The sequence below is a fragment of the Thunnus maccoyii genome, chromosome 3 (assembly GCF_910596095.1).
Source record: "Thunnus maccoyii chromosome 3, fThuMac1.1, whole genome shotgun sequence".
NCBI classification, from domain to species: domain Eukaryota; kingdom Metazoa; phylum Chordata; class Actinopteri; order Scombriformes; family Scombridae; genus Thunnus; species Thunnus maccoyii.
In genome coordinates, this window is record NC_056535.1 from 17,522,389 (window position 1) to 17,540,987 (window position 18,599).

The 18,599-nt window shown below is 38.9% G+C and overlaps 2 protein-coding genes across 3 annotated transcripts; both read left to right on the forward strand.

Annotated features, from left to right (window-relative positions):
- Positions 1-3,187: 3,187 nt before the first annotated feature.
- Positions 3,188-9,133, forward strand: LOC121893923 (MICOS complex subunit Mic10-like). Its single transcript, XM_042406095.1, has 4 exons — positions 3,188-3,295; positions 8,603-8,650; positions 8,747-8,856; positions 8,953-9,133. The coding sequence occupies exons 1-4, from the start codon at positions 3,235-3,237 to the stop codon at positions 8,959-8,961; spliced, it is 228 nt and encodes a 75-aa protein (XP_042262029.1). The 5' UTR covers positions 3,188-3,234; the 3' UTR covers positions 8,962-9,133.
- Positions 9,134-11,808: 2,675 nt separating this feature from the next.
- nbl1 (NBL1, DAN family BMP antagonist) lies at positions 11,809-17,465 on the forward strand. Of its 2 annotated transcripts, none has more exons than XM_042406085.1 (4): positions 11,809-11,978; positions 13,385-13,565; positions 15,207-15,318; positions 16,799-17,465. In XM_042406085.1, exons 2-4 carry the CDS (start codon positions 13,393-13,395, stop codon positions 17,075-17,077), a joined length of 564 nt encoding a protein of 187 aa, XP_042262019.1. In that variant the 5' UTR covers positions 11,809-11,978; positions 13,385-13,392; the 3' UTR covers positions 17,078-17,465. The 2 variants fall into 2 exon arrangements, with proteins under 2 accessions (XP_042262019.1, XP_042262018.1); XM_042406084.1 differs by lacking the exon at positions 11,809-11,978 and adding an exon at positions 12,761-13,292.
- The last annotated feature ends 1,134 nt before the right edge of the window (positions 17,466-18,599 follow it).

Below are 18,599 nucleotides of genomic sequence, written 5' to 3' on the forward strand. Positions count from 1 at the left end.
GGAAACACACCCTCAAGACCACAATGTGACTTCTATTGCTTTCATAACCCCTGTTTTCACATCAGGCATTGTGCCAATCTAAATAATTTATTGTATTTTTGTCTGAATCTTAAGTATTTACTATTTTTCCATCTTTATTTTTGTTCACAACATTGAATACATAGATATCTTCTTAAGTGCAATTATTACTCTTTAATACAGTTTATGATTTTATCACAATTTGGTTTAAATGAAAATCTCAGTCAGTCATGCTGTAATATAGGCTACTGTATATTCTAATAAATGTCAGTAGGTCACTATTATGGTTAATTTAAATACTGGCAATGGCCATAATTCATGTGCTTTATCTTTATTATCAGTTATATTTAGTTTTGTTGGTGTCTGTCCAGTGGAATGAGATATGAATGTTTAATATACTATATTATATACTATAATATTTGCATTATAGTGATGCAAGAATACAAGTGGGTTTAATCATGTAGCAGCCTATTGTAGTGCCTGATGTAGTGCTTTGAGCTAAATGCTAATGTCATCATGCCAACATGCTCAAAATGAAAATGCTAATTTGCTAATGGTAAGCAGGTGTAATAGTTACCATGCTTAGTGTGTTAGCAAAAAGTTTCCAATTAGCACAAAACACAAAGTACACATGAGGCTGATGTTATTAGTTTTGCAGGTATTAAACCAAAGTATTAGGCTAGTTAAAACTTTGACCTGATGATGGCACTTGATGAAAGGTCAAAAAGATCGCCAAAGTTATTACACTTCTTCCTGTGGGGAACATCATAACCTCCATCCAATAGTTTTTGATACATTTCACTCAAAACCACAAATGTCAACCTTATGGTGGCGCTAGAGGAAAAGTCAAGGGATCACCAAAGTTGATAAGATACATCATCTGACAACCATGAATGTCTGCGCTACATCTCATGGCAATCCATCGCATAACTATTGAGGTTCATGCTAACCCTGCAAACCCCACCCCAAACACAAATAGGCCACTGATGCCAGGTCATATTAAATGTTTCTATCATCACTGCTTCCATCGCTGAGTGTTAATTAGTCATAAACTAAAGTAATGGAAAAGTCAGAGGATTACCAAAGAGATGATTCATCCTGAGGAGGAAATGAATGTGTACCAAATTTCATAGCAATCCATATCATAGTTGTTGAGATATTATACACTCAAAACCATACATATATGTCAACCTCATGGTGGCACTACATGAAATGTGGGGACCACCAAAAGTGTTTAGGCATAATGGAGACCTGTACCAAATTTCATGGCAATCCATATCATAGCTGTTGAGATATTTCAGTCTGATGTTCATTGATGGTCATTCATGGTAAAAAGTGTTTTGGTGGATTTGGTGATTCCTGCGGTGACTGGAGGTTCATTAATGCTATTTTTTGTAATTAACACTGCTTTATGTTAACACTTCTTGTAATGTGAAATGGTGCTAGTACTGCTGATCACAGTGATAATCAACACCCAACTCAATGGTTTTGAAACTTTCATTTGTCCTTCGGTTGACTGTTTTGATTTCCTGTTTTGATTTCCTGTTTTGACAACTGAGGCTTCTTCAGGATGATCTTCCACTTGAGTGTCAATCACAATTCAAGTTAGAGCTGCAAAAATGGATAAAAAAAATCACTTTTTTGATTGGTAGAGAATAAAATGACAACCAGATGTAAGGTTTTTAACATTTAACTGTTAAGAACATTTTAATGTTCCCCTGCAGACAATTTTATTCAGTGGAATTGTCATAGTTGTTAATTGAAAAGTGTTCCTAATATTTTGCCCCCTTATGTATGTTATTAAGGTGGACAAAATATTAAGAACACTTTTCAATATAATGTAGTCCAACACACCACCACCACCCACCACAACCTCAATAATAAACATAAAGTAGAAGTATAACCTTTCTGACAATGTCAACAAAAACTGAAAATGTATAAGCTTCATAAAAGTTGGATTTATTGCAGAGCTGTTGTATTGAATTGCATTAGATTGCACAGGTGTTCCTAATAAAGTTCTTGTTGTGTATATATTGCATGGGTATGGTAACTTCTCACCACTTCCAGTATTCTAGGTTAATGTTTTTAGTGCCACTAGCTGGCATTTCTCAAGGGTTATCTATTGGGAGGAGCATGTGTCATATAAAAATGGATGTATCTATTGTTTTTCTCATTCCAATGCTGAAAATCTCTATATTGCAGCTATCGTGACATCGTAAAAATGTGCATTCTGTCCCAAAGCTGAGTGTGCGTCCTGTAGCTAATGTTTGTAAATATGAAACCTGCTTGTATAACCTCACAAACATCTGTACATTTTTGACTGTGCGTGGGCAGCAGCATGTTTGCTTTCAGCATTTAGTCTGCTGGAAGGAAAATAAGAGAGAGAAGTATAACAGAAGGAGAAATCCATGTGTATAGTCCAAAAACTATCAATGTTACCAGGAATACATGGACTGTTTTTGAAAAGCTAGACATATTTTCAATTAAAGGAATGGGAGGGTCATTTTCTCACTCAAATTATGGCAAATCTAGATTATCTTCCAGCTAAAAACATACTCTAAGCAAGGGAGTTACTCTAATGTAAAATATTCTCAGAAGATGTTACTAGTACTGTCTGTATCATTACATGGAAACCTCCAGCTTTCCTATTCTGTATCTGTTGTGCAACACTTTGTGCATGCATGCATCATTTCCTGTGCATATAAATATATATATATGTGGGTGGGACAGGGGACACATCTACCAGCACTGAAAACTATGGAGAAGTTGTAATACAAAGAACTTCAGTCAGATAAATTGAATCGCCTACTAAACTGTCAGCAAGGAAAGTTATTAAATATGTAAAGGATCAAAATTTAAATATAATATGTCACAGTAAATAAAGTGATGTAACATAAATTGGAGTGCCAATAAGAATAATTTCTATCAAGATTAAAGCTGAAAGGTGCAGTACAGACCATTGGTAACACATTAAGTTGCATATCGTGTTGGTTGATTGAGTGAATGAGATATTAAAAACTGATGTTCAGTCACTCCTAGAAGTAAATACTATGTTCAGGACTGATAAAAAACAAAAATACAAATTTAAGGGAAAAATTATTAACCAGGTTAATTCTGGAAATAGTGAATCAAGGAGAATAATGGTTGGGAGGTTTTCACGTGACTTTATATTCCTCTCGCGAGATTTGGCGGGTCTTCCTCCTGACAGCTGGAAACATGGCAGACGAACACGGACGGAAATGGGATCGTTGCCTTGCTGACACCGCCGTGAAAACAGGTTATTGTCATATTATACTCGTCATTTCATACATAGACGCTGCATATGTTTATTCTGCTGTGTAGTACAACAAGTAAAGAAGCTGCATCACAGGTCAAGGCTAAAGCCGAGCTCCTTATCTGCGGGACATTTGTGTGACCATGCTGGGAGTGTTTACTGAGGTCAAATGAACAGAAACTGGAGTGGATATCACGATATATTTTGTTTAATGGATAGGAAAAGTCTAATTCAAAGACCATATAGCTCTGGGATACAAGTTAGTTAATGTGTGTTTTCATTTACAGACCATAAACAGACATTAGCGGAGTAGCATTTGTGCCACAGCAGTAAAGGATCATTCTGTTTTATTTCAACCTGAGTCATCATTTAGTTTCTTAGTCTTATCTCTTTTTACCACCCAACCTCTCTCTCTCTCTATCAATAAGTGTACCGTTTAATTAACTACAGGGAGCTTCATAATTTATCTAGTCCTTAAGGTCCCCTTCCACTCAAAATGTTTCTCTTCTTATTCCTATAATTGGATATTTGAGCTTCACTGTGCTGAATGATGTATGTGCAGAGTTTGACACTAGACGGATCTTTTCACATTCATCTGCTGAAAGTGGAAAGTTTCTCTGTGCTCATTGAAAATCTGATTTTAAGTGGTGGGCCTACGAGCATGATATGTGACTTGACAAATAGTTTTGAAGCCAGTCTTGGTCCAGTATTCAACTTACACATATGTGATGTGGAAACTTGAAACCTCCAGGCCACATACACTGATAAAGTAGGAGACATCTTGTGTCCTGACAGTTAAACTTGTTAAATGAACAATATTTGCATATTTACAGACCCTGGAATCTTTAATGAGGGAGAAGGAGTAGATGTAATTTTAAATTAAAATTAAATTTTTTAAATTATGTACATCTTGAGAGATGTCTGGAGGGGATCTTTAAAAATAAAGCCTGTCTCAAAGGGCTTTTCAAATGTAAGCATATGTATCTAAAGGGAGTGTGTAAATTACATTTTTGTTGCCACTGTCAGAGATGCAGATTAAACTTGGACTACATCCACACACCAAACTGGCTAAATCTGGAAACACGTGTGAAAACTACATCCAGGTCACAAAGACCAACATCCACACTCAAATGACTTAATAGCTACTGAAATGGCTAAATCTCTTTGTCCTGTTTTGGATGGCAAACAACAAAACTGTTATTTGCATCACAGCCAGTTTGCGTCACGATTTCATTTCATTCACATATTTTTGTATTTCTTAACTGAATGAGTCTAATATATAATTTTTTACTGTATGTGTGTTTGAAAAGCTCCATTTTTGAGTGTGAAAAATGTCAGCTTAGTGTGGATGAAGGGCTGAAACAATAAGAGAAAAATGCATTGTGCACCATCTTAATATGGATGTAATCTCAGTCATTTTTGACACAGTTTGTAATGTTGTAAAGCACCTGTATCTATACCTGTACCTGCAACTGTTAGTTGTCTTTAAGCTAGTGTTGGTGATGGTCTACTTGTGACCAGTATTCCCAGTGGTTAAAGCAATCTTGTGTGTAGCAGAGAATTGTCAGTTTTTAAATCAGTCATTGCAACTGATGCTCCAGCAGTTCAGGCACCAGCTATAAAGTGGAAACAAAACATCAACCTATAAAACCTTAACGGTGCAGTAAATGACATCAAGCCTCACTGGATGTCAGCAAACAACTATTTGCTATGTAAAGGTATAGTGGATTAATGGCGACCTGAGCAGAGACCGAAGTCACACTGTCTGTGTGTGTGTTGTTATCTGAGCTTCTCTGTTCTTTATTTTGGTAGCCGCTCCGGCCGCGCGTGCATGTTAGTGCATGTGAGTCCCTCAGTGTCCTCCACGTCCGTTTCCAAGATGGCGGTCATGTCACAAACTTTCTGAAATTACAGCTGAAAAGCACACTAAAATATGTTTCTGAAAGCATTAGAGGTGAGAAATAGGCAATGAACTATCAGAATCTTGATCCATATTTGATCAGCACTGCCTAGTTTGACAGTTTGATCTGAGTTTCATGAATGGTTGGCTTTTTTTTTTTTTTTTTTCAACTTTATTGAGTAAATGGCACACACGTTTGTTTTGGTCTGAGATGTTGGTGCTATAGTGTGACATCTAGTGGCTGAATGTTGTGTATTGCAACTTTAAGTGCCTTTATGGGCTTTAATCCAGGGATAAATCAATTCTATATCATCAGTTTAGTGTGGATGTATTCTCAGTACTCTCAAATAATCAAAAATCTAAGTCACTGGTAAGCTGACACATTAGAATGGCATGAAGTGGACAATCACCCTTCAACCCTGTTCAACAAATTAGGTCTATTTAAAATAATATATATGAGATAATTTGCATAGATATAATTTGGCCCATTCACAAGTTTCTCTTCAGTCTGTTTACTTAACATCACTTCTTATTGTACAGTTGCCTGACACTGAAAACAGCAACATGACAAAAACATTTACTTTCAATTCAATTTAATATTGAATGATGGCAAAAGAACATTTCATAAAAAAGAAATCTGAATTTACTGCCAAAACCATCTTTTAAGTAAAAACATAAAGGGATTTTTCTTTAAGGCCATCGTTTTTAAATTAATAGAAATGCAAATTGGGTCTCCTCCAGTGGTTCTGGCCACGACTCAACCAGTCAGACCAGATGAAAAACTGTGTTACAGGGCTGAATAGATCAACAGGGGGTCTTACTGCAGGGCATTGTTTCAGATTGGGTTTATCATTGGTATTTGGAGCAGTGTTGGTCCAGCACTCAGATACTTAGACTGGTCTGTCCCAAAAGATACTACATGATGTCAGCTTTGGCACAATAAAATGTGTTTCTTGCTGAGAGGAAAAACATCTGCATTTGTGGCAGCTCTTTGAGCTCAGCGTAGCAAACTGCCAGCTGTGCCAAGGTGTCTCTGGTAGCCAGAGAAACTCTGCAGCATATGTTCTGCTGAGGGGGGTGTTTCAAATCTTTTTTCTGTTAGTCCGAACTCATTATGCTCATTCAGGATGATATTGTTTAGCCTATTTTTTGTCGCATTGTGTGAGTGTGTTTAATGACTTTAAATATTTAAACTTAAATCATTTATTTTGAGAAATATCTACACTACTTTTTACTTTAGTTATTATCAATGTATGCGATTTTTATATGTAGTGCCAAAGGATATGCACTGAACTTCACTGCACTACCCAAGCAGGGGGCGGCTATACTGATACTGCGAAAAGAATTAAAGCTCTCAGATTTTTAGTCAACTGGCCAGTGATAAAAGATCATGAGAGAAGTCAAATCCAACAGGTTTTTTTTTTTCTCTAAGAAGAAAAGAGAAACCAAATGCTCGTGGACTGATGCCAGGGAGGGAGACAGTCGGCAACATCCTCTTCATAATAGGAAACAACACTGTTTATTGGAAACATGGTATTTTAATTGGAGGAACTAGTAAACAATGCCTGGGTGAGACAGGCCAGTCATCTCAGTTAATACCGGTGTCATGGATTTGTTGATGTTATAATAGCTGCATGTGAAAGAGTGTACATGTCTTTTTAAGAACTGGAAAAGGGCAAATTAGTTTAAGAATTTGGCTGATAATAAATAATATTCATTCATATTTACATTTATTTGCTTTTACAGCCCTTCTTATGAAATAAGATCATGAAAAAAATTCTATCTTGGTATTTTTTTCCGACCAAACACTAACCTTACGCAACCCTGTTTCCATGATTGCATCACCATTAATCACATCTAAAGGGTCCAGGGTTGACACACACACACACACACACACACACACACACACACACACACACACACACACACACACACACACACACACACACACACACTACACACACACACACACACACATCTGATCTGCACAGATTTGACTTGTCCTGCATCCCCATGTATACCTGAATAGTCAGTTAGTTGTAAGTAGAAAAAGCAAATTATATTACTTCACAGTAATGACTGTCAGAAGATAATTTATTTCATTCAAGCTGTGTAAATCTTAAATAGAGCTCCATCCAAACACACTGAAAACATCATTAATTCTACAAAAGAGAGTCTTGTCACAGTTATTTAAAAATGCAATATTGAGCAAAACACATTTGCCAGAGTTATACGACTCCAGTTGTAATTTTAAGTAAATTCACTAAATCCCCTGATTGATGCCATTTGCAGAAAATACTTGAGATAATAAACAAATGAATAACAATACAATTAAACAGCTCTGGACTTGATTTTCTGGCATTACAAACCTGCTGAGGTTTTTCAGGCCTGTGGGTTATATATTTCACTCCAGCACAAATGTTTTCGTTATAATCCATCCCCATCTGAGATGTCCAGACAAAGAGAGAGGCAGCCAAAATGAGATGTTGTTCTGCCCTCATATTTTACCAATGCTTTTACTGTATTACTGTCAGTGGAAAATCAGAGGCTTCAAAAAATGCTCTGGCTGAAGAGCAAAGAAAGACCGAGGCCGTAACAGACGGAGAATCTTAAATTGAACAAAATATTTGCTTGAAATGGATGCAGAGAAGACAATGATTTATTGTTGATTTGCACTGATAATGAGGATGTGCTGGATCTTCTGTGGTCTTGTTTGACATTTGTAAGTTGTGTAATAGAAAACAGTCTGAGGGTTCTGGTTCAGGCAAATCGGTCATGCTGCATAGCTCTCTGAATCCAATTAAGAGTCGGAGGGGCCCAAATGGCTGTTTTTTTATGTGTTTTCTGTGCTGGCTGGCTGGCCTGCTGTTGGGTGTGGTGTGGCCTGCAGCGAGGTGAAGTTAAGCGCACAAACACATTCCTCCTCAAGACCCCGCTCTGGTCGGAGTACTTCTAACAACTTCGGCAACTTCTGTGCCACTGACCAACCTTCTTCTTGATCACACATTTACACTACCGCATCTACTACAAAGAAATATCTGCATGTGCACCCCGTGACCTCTAACCTGTCCTGCCTTGGTCCTCACAGACAGTCATCGCTCCTCTTAACTCAGCTCCCCCTCTCTTGCACCCCTTTTAGTGTTTTGTTTCTTTCTTGGAAGTTTATGCTCTGGCTGCTTTTTCTCTGCCTCTTTTTTCATAATGAGCAATGTCTTGCTAAATGGTGCTATTTACCAACTCTTGCATCAAACTTTAATAGCGACCCCCCCCCGCTGACCTCATTACAGCAGATTTACATCTATGCCAGACAGTTTTTTTTATACTGGATCAAGTCGATTACCAAGTCGAATCATTTGGGTGTGCAATTGAATGAAGTCACTCATATTATTTTGTTTTCTTCTTCTTTGCAGTAACTGGCCTTGGTGTTGGCATTGTGTTCTCCGTCCTTTTCTTCAAACGTAAGTCCTCATTATAAAGAGAAAAGTATTTTTTTTTTTTGGAATCATGCCATGAACGGGTGTTTTTTTTTTTTGTTTTTTTTTCCCCCCCTCCAGGACGCACATGGCCCGTCTCATTTGGTTCAGGTTTGGGACTGGGCATGGGATATGCCAACTGCCAGCATGACTTCAGGTCACCATACCTGATTCATGGCCGCATGGTTAAGGTGAGTACAGAGGGTGAAATGTGTTATGTAGAGGTTTATTACACACTTAAACATTATGCTACATGAGTTTTTTTTTTGTCTGTGTTTTATTTTTAGGACCAGTAGTGAAGGAGTAAAGATGATGAGGATTTGCAAAGAAGTTTCTCATCTGTTTTCTGTGTTATCCTTGTTATTTTGCTGCTCATATCTGTCCTGGCACTAATGTCCAACGATGCCCGCGCTGTGTTTATCGAAGGGCAGTCAATGTATATTTAATAAAACAGATTATGGAAAACTCTCTGCCTCTCCTTCTTTTTTCTCTGCATGCATTTTTGAGAAGACTGAAATGTGGTTTTGGGGGTGGGAGGTAATTCTGTGTGTTAATGAGCTGGGAGACTCGAACTCCTGCTGTTTTGGAATGAGGGCCAGGTTCAGCATCTGCAGCCCTGTTAGAGAGTGGGAGGATGAAAAGTTGCACAGAATGATGGAATAAAGAGAATGCAGTTGGAGGAAGAATGAAGCTTGTGTTTAAATAGACTGAAAAAAGTTATGTTTGCATACATTTTTGACGAACTTTGCCACATAAAAGTTATCAACAACCAGTTTTCCTTTTTATAGAATTAGGTTTCTTTGAATACCATGAACCTTTCTGATATCAAAGTGGGGAAAGTGACTCATTCTGGTGTTCACTCTTACTAAACCAAGCAATGGCCACGGCCTGTAGTCCTGTTGCATGTTGCATGAGTTCGACAAGAGTGTTTCCTGCGATAGTTTTCATCATACGGAGCACACGTCTCCATATCAGGAGGAATCTCTTAACGTCTCGTGTACTCAATGGCTTTGTGTCTGTTGGGCAAGATTGTCTTGAGTGTGATTGATCACTTGTGTGTGGTTGCATGGGCGTGCGAGGAGAGAAGAGGGATTATTTGTGTGAGTGTGCGCACACGTTTATCCAGCCCCCTGGTGAAGCAGAATCCGTGGAATGCAGAGGAATGCCATATCTGGAGTTGGAGCTCGGTCTTATTACTAACAGGTGAGTTCTGCACTTTGCACGTCTGAACATAACACGTGTTGTACACTTTCACATCAAAGAAAACACTGACGCATGCACGCTCTCCATTACACACACACACAGAGACTTTCCCTCTCCATCACAGTAACATTTTCTCAGCAATGTAAGCACATACATTCCTGCACACAAGAATTAAACTCATTCCAGTGTGTTCAAAGGCCTTGTTTCTTCCAACGCTGGTGTACGCAGAGCAACCCTGTCAGACATTAAGCCGCGTCACTCGTCCCCTGTCCATTAAAATATTTGTTTGCAAGTGAAGCGTGAAACAGATAGGGGTGCTTATGAACACGAGCCAGGCTGGACACCTGTGAGTAAAGGTGCACTGGTAGGATGAAGTGCAGGAACATGTGTGGGAGGGTGAGGGTGAGGAGGGGGGGGACTAGTGACACAGCTGAGGTGTAACAGGGTAGCCTGTACCCATAGGCTATATCTGTCTGTGCCTGTCTGAAACATTCTCCATGATGAATCATAATCACCAGTCTAATAACGCGACCTAATCACATTTGTTCTTCTGATGACTCAAACATTTTCAGTCAGTATTAATGAATGTCTACTTTAAAATATTAGACCAGACATGCAATGTGTACCAGTGCATAGCTTTGGCTTGGAGCTGTGATTGCTGATGCTGCTGTTTGATAAGCTGATATACTGTGCTACTGTACTTGAGATACGAGAAGTGCCCCTTTCCTTATATGCAAATTCATACTTCTAATCCACTACATTTTAGATGGAAATATAGGACTCTTTGCAACACTACAGCACATTTACAGCTGTAGTCATTACTTTTTTTTTTTGCAGAAAAACATGCAATAACATATGAAAAACAATTCATGCATTAAAGTAGTTCAAATGACCAGTCACAACATTGCAACAATGCAATTTACACATAATTTAAATTGTTATTATGGCAACTTTTAATACTCAAATCCATTTATTTGAATGTACTTTAGTACTTATGGACTTTTACTTGCAGTAAGTGAAGGCTTCAGTAAGTTTTTGCACTGTGTTGTGTCCTCTGTTTGCGCTGAATACTAATGTCAGTAGTTTTGAACCAGAAAACACACTGATTTGGGCATAATATTCCAAATCCCAATTGGCAGGCCTATTCCCCCTATTCCCATTTAAAAAAAAAAAAAAAAAGGATTTCAAAGGAGCGGACTGACAGGCCAGCAAACCCAGGGAGCATAATGCCTTTCAGCAACATGTGCTCATGAGTCTGTCAGTGGTCTCAATCCAAACATACTGAGGGACCTTAATTAGATCAAGTTGTCATGAGTTGAAGTGATCTGCTATTCATATCATTTCAATTTCCTAAATGTAATTTCTATACAGTCTGTCCATCTGTTTTCCAGTTGTATTGCATTATTAGGCTATAGTGGTATTAATAGGCTACAGTGTTTAAATCTAAAAACGTATGTTAGTAATCAGTAAACTAAAGTAACCCCAGATGTAACTGCTAATTTGCCTCATGACTGTAAATAAGCCCTATTTGTGTAATCTTGTTATATTTTGTCCTGTAAATCTGATCTGTGGTCTCGCCTCGCTCCTACTTAGGGAAACACTTAAAAAACCTTCCCAGCAGTTTTTTCCCTCCCTCCCCGTTTTACTTTCGTCCAGAAACGGCACAGCAGGACCCCTGTCTGAGGGCTCCACCGCGCCTCACCCCTGCTCGAGAGTTTTACAACAAAAGACAAACAACTTGGAAAGTGTTTTTCAGCGGAGTTACATGGGAATTTAAGACTGAACGGGAAGAGAACAAAGGGGAGGGACGGTCCGGGCTGATGGATCCTCAGATGAGATAGCGCTCTGCCCCATCTCCCCATCCTTCCCCGGCGGACGGACGGACGGCTCTTTTTCTTTCCGGATGATGTAACTGTTTTATGACAGACCAAGCTCGGATGTATCCTCGCCGCTCAAGAAGTGCTCACATTTTCCTTTAATAATCAGCGCACGGTTAATATCCGACGGCAAGCCGCATCCCCTGGTTTTAGGAGCCCGTGTGTAGGTTTCGGTGAGGGGGCTGAGCTCAGCGGGACGTTGCGCAGTGTTCCCCCGAGGTCGGCGAGAGGTGGTAAGTGTCTCAACTACGACCACTGTTGGAGCTCGTTACTCATAAAGTACTTCATTACTCGTTTGAAAAGTAATGTCATTAGTAAACTTTTTTAGCAGGAGCTGCTATGCATCATGTTTGGTACTTTTCCTACTAACCTCGAGGTTACTTTTCCTCCGTTTGTTAGCTTGCTAACACTACAAATTGTTAAAAAACTGGAGCTTCTTCCACCTTCCCGAAGTAACTTAGTTACTCGAATAAAACCGAGTGACCCTGCCGGTGAAAAATCACGGAAACTACTTTTGCTTAAATTATATAACGCTAGATAAATGGGAGTGGATAGTGTGGTTAATAAAAGGCAGCAAGAACATATTTTTTAGGCTACAACTCTGTAGCTTGTATCAGCCGTTAAAAGGAACTTGAGCGCTAACTGACGTTAACGTACGTTACGTTATTGGATCCGTTTATGGAGAGATTGCGGTTGAATGCGACTAGCATTCAGATTTAATAGTCTGGTTAAATATTTCTTATCCCTTGGGGGGAAATAACGACTTTTAGTAGTCGTTACTGTATTTGAAACAGTAACTTATTCGTTACAGTAACGCGTTAACTTACCACTTTAGCAGTAACGTCCATAAGGTGCTCAGTCTGTTATCTGAGGTTAAAGCAAAAATGTTAACTGGTGAAATTGTTCACCGACAAAATCCAAGCCTGGACTCTTGAAGTCTGTCAAAAAACTTAAAACAGACCAAAAAAAAAAAAAAAAAAACCTCCAATACTGATAGATATTTATTAAACCGAGCCCCCTCCTTCACCAGCAGCAGCCCCTTGTAGATAAAGCAAACATTCATGTGTCAGAGGCGCATGAAAGTGCAGAAAAGTGTGTAAAGTAGTCAACGTGGGTGACCACTAGCCACTTTTTATAAGCAGCAGGAGAAAACGATTTTGGAGGTTGTAAATGACGTGACTGGTTGAGGCATTTTTAAAGAAGAACGTGAAACAGAGCAGAGAGCCTCGGTATTGAAGTCAGGTGGTGGGGCCTATAGGGCAGGCGGTTGACTCTCCCTCTCATCTTTTTGTCCCCTTTTGAACCCAGTATAATGTTCTCTCTGCAGCTGGTGATTTTGACAATTAAGGAGACTGTCTCTTTCAATCATCCAAAAAGATCCAAACCCGGACAAACTGGACAAGATACGAAGCAGAGAGACATCTGGGTTCCAAGCTGCTAATCACCAGGAAGTTGTCAATCCACATCAGCAGGGATATGCAAAGTTCACATTTCATATATTAATTGTTAAACTATCTGACCAGTAGACATCAAAAGACATCAAGAGAGTGTGTGACTACTCTTTTGATTGAGGTTTTTTTTTTTTGTCCCGAACAAGGTTAACAGAGCGGTAACATGCTGTGGTTTTCTGCCCCTTTAGGTGCAGTCATGTGGCAGAGGATTCAGATTTGCTGCGCACTGTTTGCACTGTATTCAGCGGCACCGCCTGCACACATCAACCGCCTGGCGCTGTTCCCTGACAAGAGCGCCTGGTGCGAAGCCAAGAACATCACGCAGATAGTCGGGCACACGGGATGTCAGCCTCGCTCTATTCAAAACAGGTCAGGATGAAGGCCCTCTCTGTCTCTCTTTCTCCCTCTGTCTGACAGTTTCTCAGTACAGTAGGAAAAAAAAGTGTATAATGCGGAAAAGGCTTGAAGTCAATAAGTTGCATCCTCAGAGTCATGTCTCTTTCAACTTGTAGGGCACACTGGAGTTGGCACTGACTAACTGCTGTGTTTGGTGCAGCATAAATATCAAGGAACCTTGACAGAAAGTACTACAGTATTGTGATTTTGGATGTTGTATGTAATATGAAAATTGACCTGCTGAGACTTGACACTTGTGTTAGATAGGTAATCCATCTATAACATCTATATGTGTGTGTACTTAAATTTAAAAAAGTATAAATAAATAACTTATTACCTACATGCGGAGCAGATTTCAACCCTGCGTTTTGATTTCCATACTGTCCTGAAATTAATGGTTGGAAAACCACATTCAAAAATCCCAAAATGAAAGATATTCTTTGGCCAGCGAGGTTCATATTTTTCTAAATGTCAACAAATCCCACAAGAAGACCAAAACCAACAGTGTGTTAATCTCTTCTGACTTCCCTACTCTGCCTGTTGTTCTCAGCCCCTCAGCCCATTGCTTCCAACTCAAGATGTAAATCTTTAAAACAGGCCATAAATATATACTTGAATTTTTTTTTTTTTTTTAAAAAAGGCAAAATTATTTCCTAGAAATTCCAGGCACTGTAGGTTTTTTTTTTTTTGCAAACATTACTCAAACAGGAGTAAATAGTTTGTTGGGGACTATTTTCAACCACGGATTAATACACATTTGGTGCTGTAGTGAGTATTTACAGCAGCAGGATGGTGTTTGTTGGATTGAATCAAAACAAACTACAGTGCCAGTGTCCATGTTAATAAAGAAACATGTCACTCAGTGCAACGCTGTGGCTCAGTGATGTGTTTTTTTGGACAACAATGGAGCCCTGTGGCACCAGAGGAGTAGGACATATCAGGCTTTGGCTACACAGACAATACTTGTTATTAGGATCAGTTCATTGTTTGTTTTGGTATTTTCATGGGATTTGTTGACAATATGAAAAATATAAAACAGAACCAGACTTATTTAAGTTTGCCTGCTCTGTAGTAAATGGACCAAACATGCAAATAAACTACTGCCGCACTTGCAAACAGTTTCTTTACTGCCTTCAAGTTAGTTAATTGCGAGGGTACAGTTGGGTTAAAGTTCATTTGTTTTTCTAGTAAAGTTCACTCAGGAAACATTGGTATGTTCTTCCCTTCAGTTTTTTAGTTTTACAACATTAATAAACCATGTGGTTGAAAGAAAGCTGCAATCCCCACAGTGGCAAGAAGCCCAACTTCTGCACATTGCTTCCAATTTCTAACACAATTTCTAGAAGGACCAAAATTCTTATCATTATTTTCATTTATTATCACAAGCTGACCGGTGATTCACTTCACATTTATGAATAACAAGTCTCCATGTATAATCATATGTTTGGCCAGAGGCATCGGCATGGGGCATCCTCAGACCTGGTGAATCAGTTCAGATTTCAGACTGTTTTCTTTTACCCTGCAGCTCTTGCTTACACAGGCCTGAATGCTCTGACCATGAAGCACGTTGTGTGTGTAGGCACGTGGAAATAACGCACTCTGTCCTCCTCGCAGAGCTTGTCTGGGCCAGTGTTTCAGTTACAGCGTCCCCAACACATTCCCGCAGTCAACCGAGTCTCTGGTGCACTGCGACTCCTGCATGCCTGCCCAGACGCAGTGGGAAGTGGTAAGAGTTATTGCACATTAGCTCACATAGCAAGCACACACCAACACGGACTTGTCAAACTCACACACAAACCACAAGTTTCCAACATGAAAGATGGCAAGCATGTACCGTTCAGTTCACTCTCGAACAAAAAGCAGAGGAAAAAAATTAAATGGAGGATTTTCAATAGATTTCTGTGGTTCACTGTGAACCTTTAGACTGTGTTTTATATTCCTCTAAAGTACATTGTCCCTTTTAGCCAGAAGGAATCCAGTCTTGCGACAACAAAGGCTTTGTGGTGTGTATGTAGTTTGGAAAGCTGCCAGGTAGGCTAGGCGGGTGGGACCACAGGTGAGGTCACCTCATGTTTCGGTGGAAAATATTGTATCACTTTGAGAGCACAGCTGTTACCTGATAGATTAATTAAATTTCTTACTATTTTGTTGTGTGAGAAAGGCCAAAGAAAGTCCATGTACAGTCTCACCTCACTTTTAATTATCTGGAAATGGATGTTTATGTCTGTGGTTACGGTTATTGTTGCAGGACTTTAAACAAAATATAGTTAGAAAAATACCAAAATTGGCTCCCATGAAAGAGGATACTTCTCCGTGCTGGTTCTGCCCTTGTGGTAGATCTCGATAAAATTGCTGAATGATCATTTTCAGTGGATAATGCAAACAGTGAGGGGAAGTTGTGTGAGGTCCAGAGAGCCGGTTGAGGTTGTGCAACGCTGTGGTTTACAGGGTTTTTTTTGTTTTTTTGGGTATATTTTCAGTTTGTTTCATATTTATGTTTTCTCAGTATTTCTTTATTCAATTGTCAACACAATCAGACAATACATTCACGGCACAAACAACAATAATGTGATCAGACAAAACAAAAACACACTACTAAGGAGTAAGAATCTGGAAGCAGGTGGGACAAAAAAACACACATTCAGCCAAAAACATAAACTTTGGAAGGAGATAAAAAATTGAATGAATTACTAAATACATCAATACATCAGTTAAGATAAGATAAGATATTGACCGAAGGTAAGTAAAGAAGAAAATATAAATCACCAAATAGAAATAGCTAAAAGAAGTAATAATGGAAGAAATCACACCCCTTATATAGTTAACCATAGTTTAGTATCAGTTGCACTCATTTTATATTCTCACACAATTTACAGTAAAAATGATACCGTCAAAAACAAGATGTTCCCTTGTCCCCCATAGTTACGGAGCCACTCATTCATTTTATATGTTTTTGTTCAGAATATTTTCATGGACCAGAATGTAGTTCTTTCACCTTTACTGTTTTTTTTATGTTTTATTTTCTATATTGTATGGAGAAGGAAATAAAGCACCTGTTAGGATTCATCGCTAGGCCACTTACAGGACACGTGGTTTTACAAACCAGCAGCAATCTGGTTTAACTTCTAGATATGAAACCAAGACACTCACCTGTGTGTTCGTGCGTATATATGCATGTATTTATATGTATCTGTGTGTGCCCACAGGTGACTCTGGAGTGCCCGGGCAATGAAGAGTCTCCTCGTGTGGATAAGCTGGTGGAGAGGATCTTCCACTGCAGCTGCCAGTCCTGCAGTAAGGAAGGTGCCCAGGAGGGGGCGGTGATGCAGCTGTATCCAGCAGACAACGGCCTGGACGCTCCGTCTTTATCTGACACCCTCAGCGGGGCTCAGTCTCACCCTCTGCCCCATTCAGATACACACTCTAAGCATGGTCACCCACACACAGACCATCACACACTACCACACACATCAGACGGAGGGTAGGTCTGTCATTTTTCTGCTTGTTATTTTTTTTTTTTTGTCACTTTGCTCATCTCTTCCGCCCTCTCTTACTCTCCTCCACATTGCATCCTTTGTACCAATCTGTAGTATTGCAAAGGCACTTTGAGGATATGACTTCACTTTGTGTTAAACGTTTCTCTAAAGGCACACACACACACACACACACTCACAAAGTCATGCTATCAAAATAAACTCTATTGTATGTAGAGTAAACAAACACACCAGCCTATAATGCACTCTTTTTGTTTGCTGATTAACACGTGCATATGTGTGCATTTGTGTATCCAGACATGACTATAGTCTGTTAATAAGCTGTAGTCTCGTTACTTTTAATCTGCTTTGAATGCAATAAATTCTATTGTTGTGATAACTGCCCTTTGTTGTATTCATACACATCCTCTCTCTCTATTTCTGTCACTACAGTTGGAGAAAGCCTCTTTGTGTTGAACCAACGTAGTACCCACAGTTTCCTTTCAGTGTTTCTAAAAGGGGAGCAGAGGCTGTATTATCGTGTGGCTGCCGTTTGAGTTTGGGTCATGTCAAATGGTCTGTGTTTTCTTTGATCAACAAAACTCCAGTCATGGACAGACATTTAATACATGCTGGTGTCATGTACTGGAAGACAGAAGAGTTACATGATGTGAAGAGACCCTGTTGTTCAGGGCTTTATTGGCCTGAATCTGATCTCGGTGTGCCAGAAAGTGTAATGAGATGCCACAGAGAGAATTTATACCAAATACTTTCACTTGTTTACCAATGTTATTTTGTGATTTGTCAACTTAAAGATAACACAGAATTTAAAGGATAGGTTCACGTCCCTAGAATGCATTTTTGCACACAACAAGGACTCTAGATTTTGACCCCCAACTCTAAAATTAGAGTCACGTTTGGAAAATTTCTCTTCATGGCCAACGTGGAGAGGAAGAGTGATTACAGCAATCAATAATTATTTATAAGTACAAGTAGATGCATGTGAGCATTGTATTAAAATAGACACATAAAAAGTATTAAGCTAGAAGAGTAAACCTGTCAATTGAAGTCAAACCCCAGAGTCAGAGAGGAAAAAGTACACTACAAAGGAATTTAAGGGATTCAGTTCTGTTAGTTGGGGTTCAAAAATGGGCCTTGTTTTATAATAATGGACATTCAGTTGAATGTGGGCAATGTATAGTTATTTTTAAAGCAAGATAATATAAAAAATATTAATTTTCAGTTGAAGTCATTTCAAAACTCATTAAAAGTAGCAAGATTCCTTTAGTTTTGTGTTATGAATTAAACATAAATTATTAAACAACGATAATATAATTCCCACAATGAAATAATGATCTTATTTCAGTACATTTACTCTATTTTATTGGTCTCTCATGTCCAATTATTTCTTAATAACTTAAAAGGTTTTCTTGACCTTCTTACTACGACCCACTAATTTAGGGAACATAGAGACACTGTTCAATTGGTACATAATAAGTTAATTTCTAATAGCTAATCAAACCTTGAGTCTTTT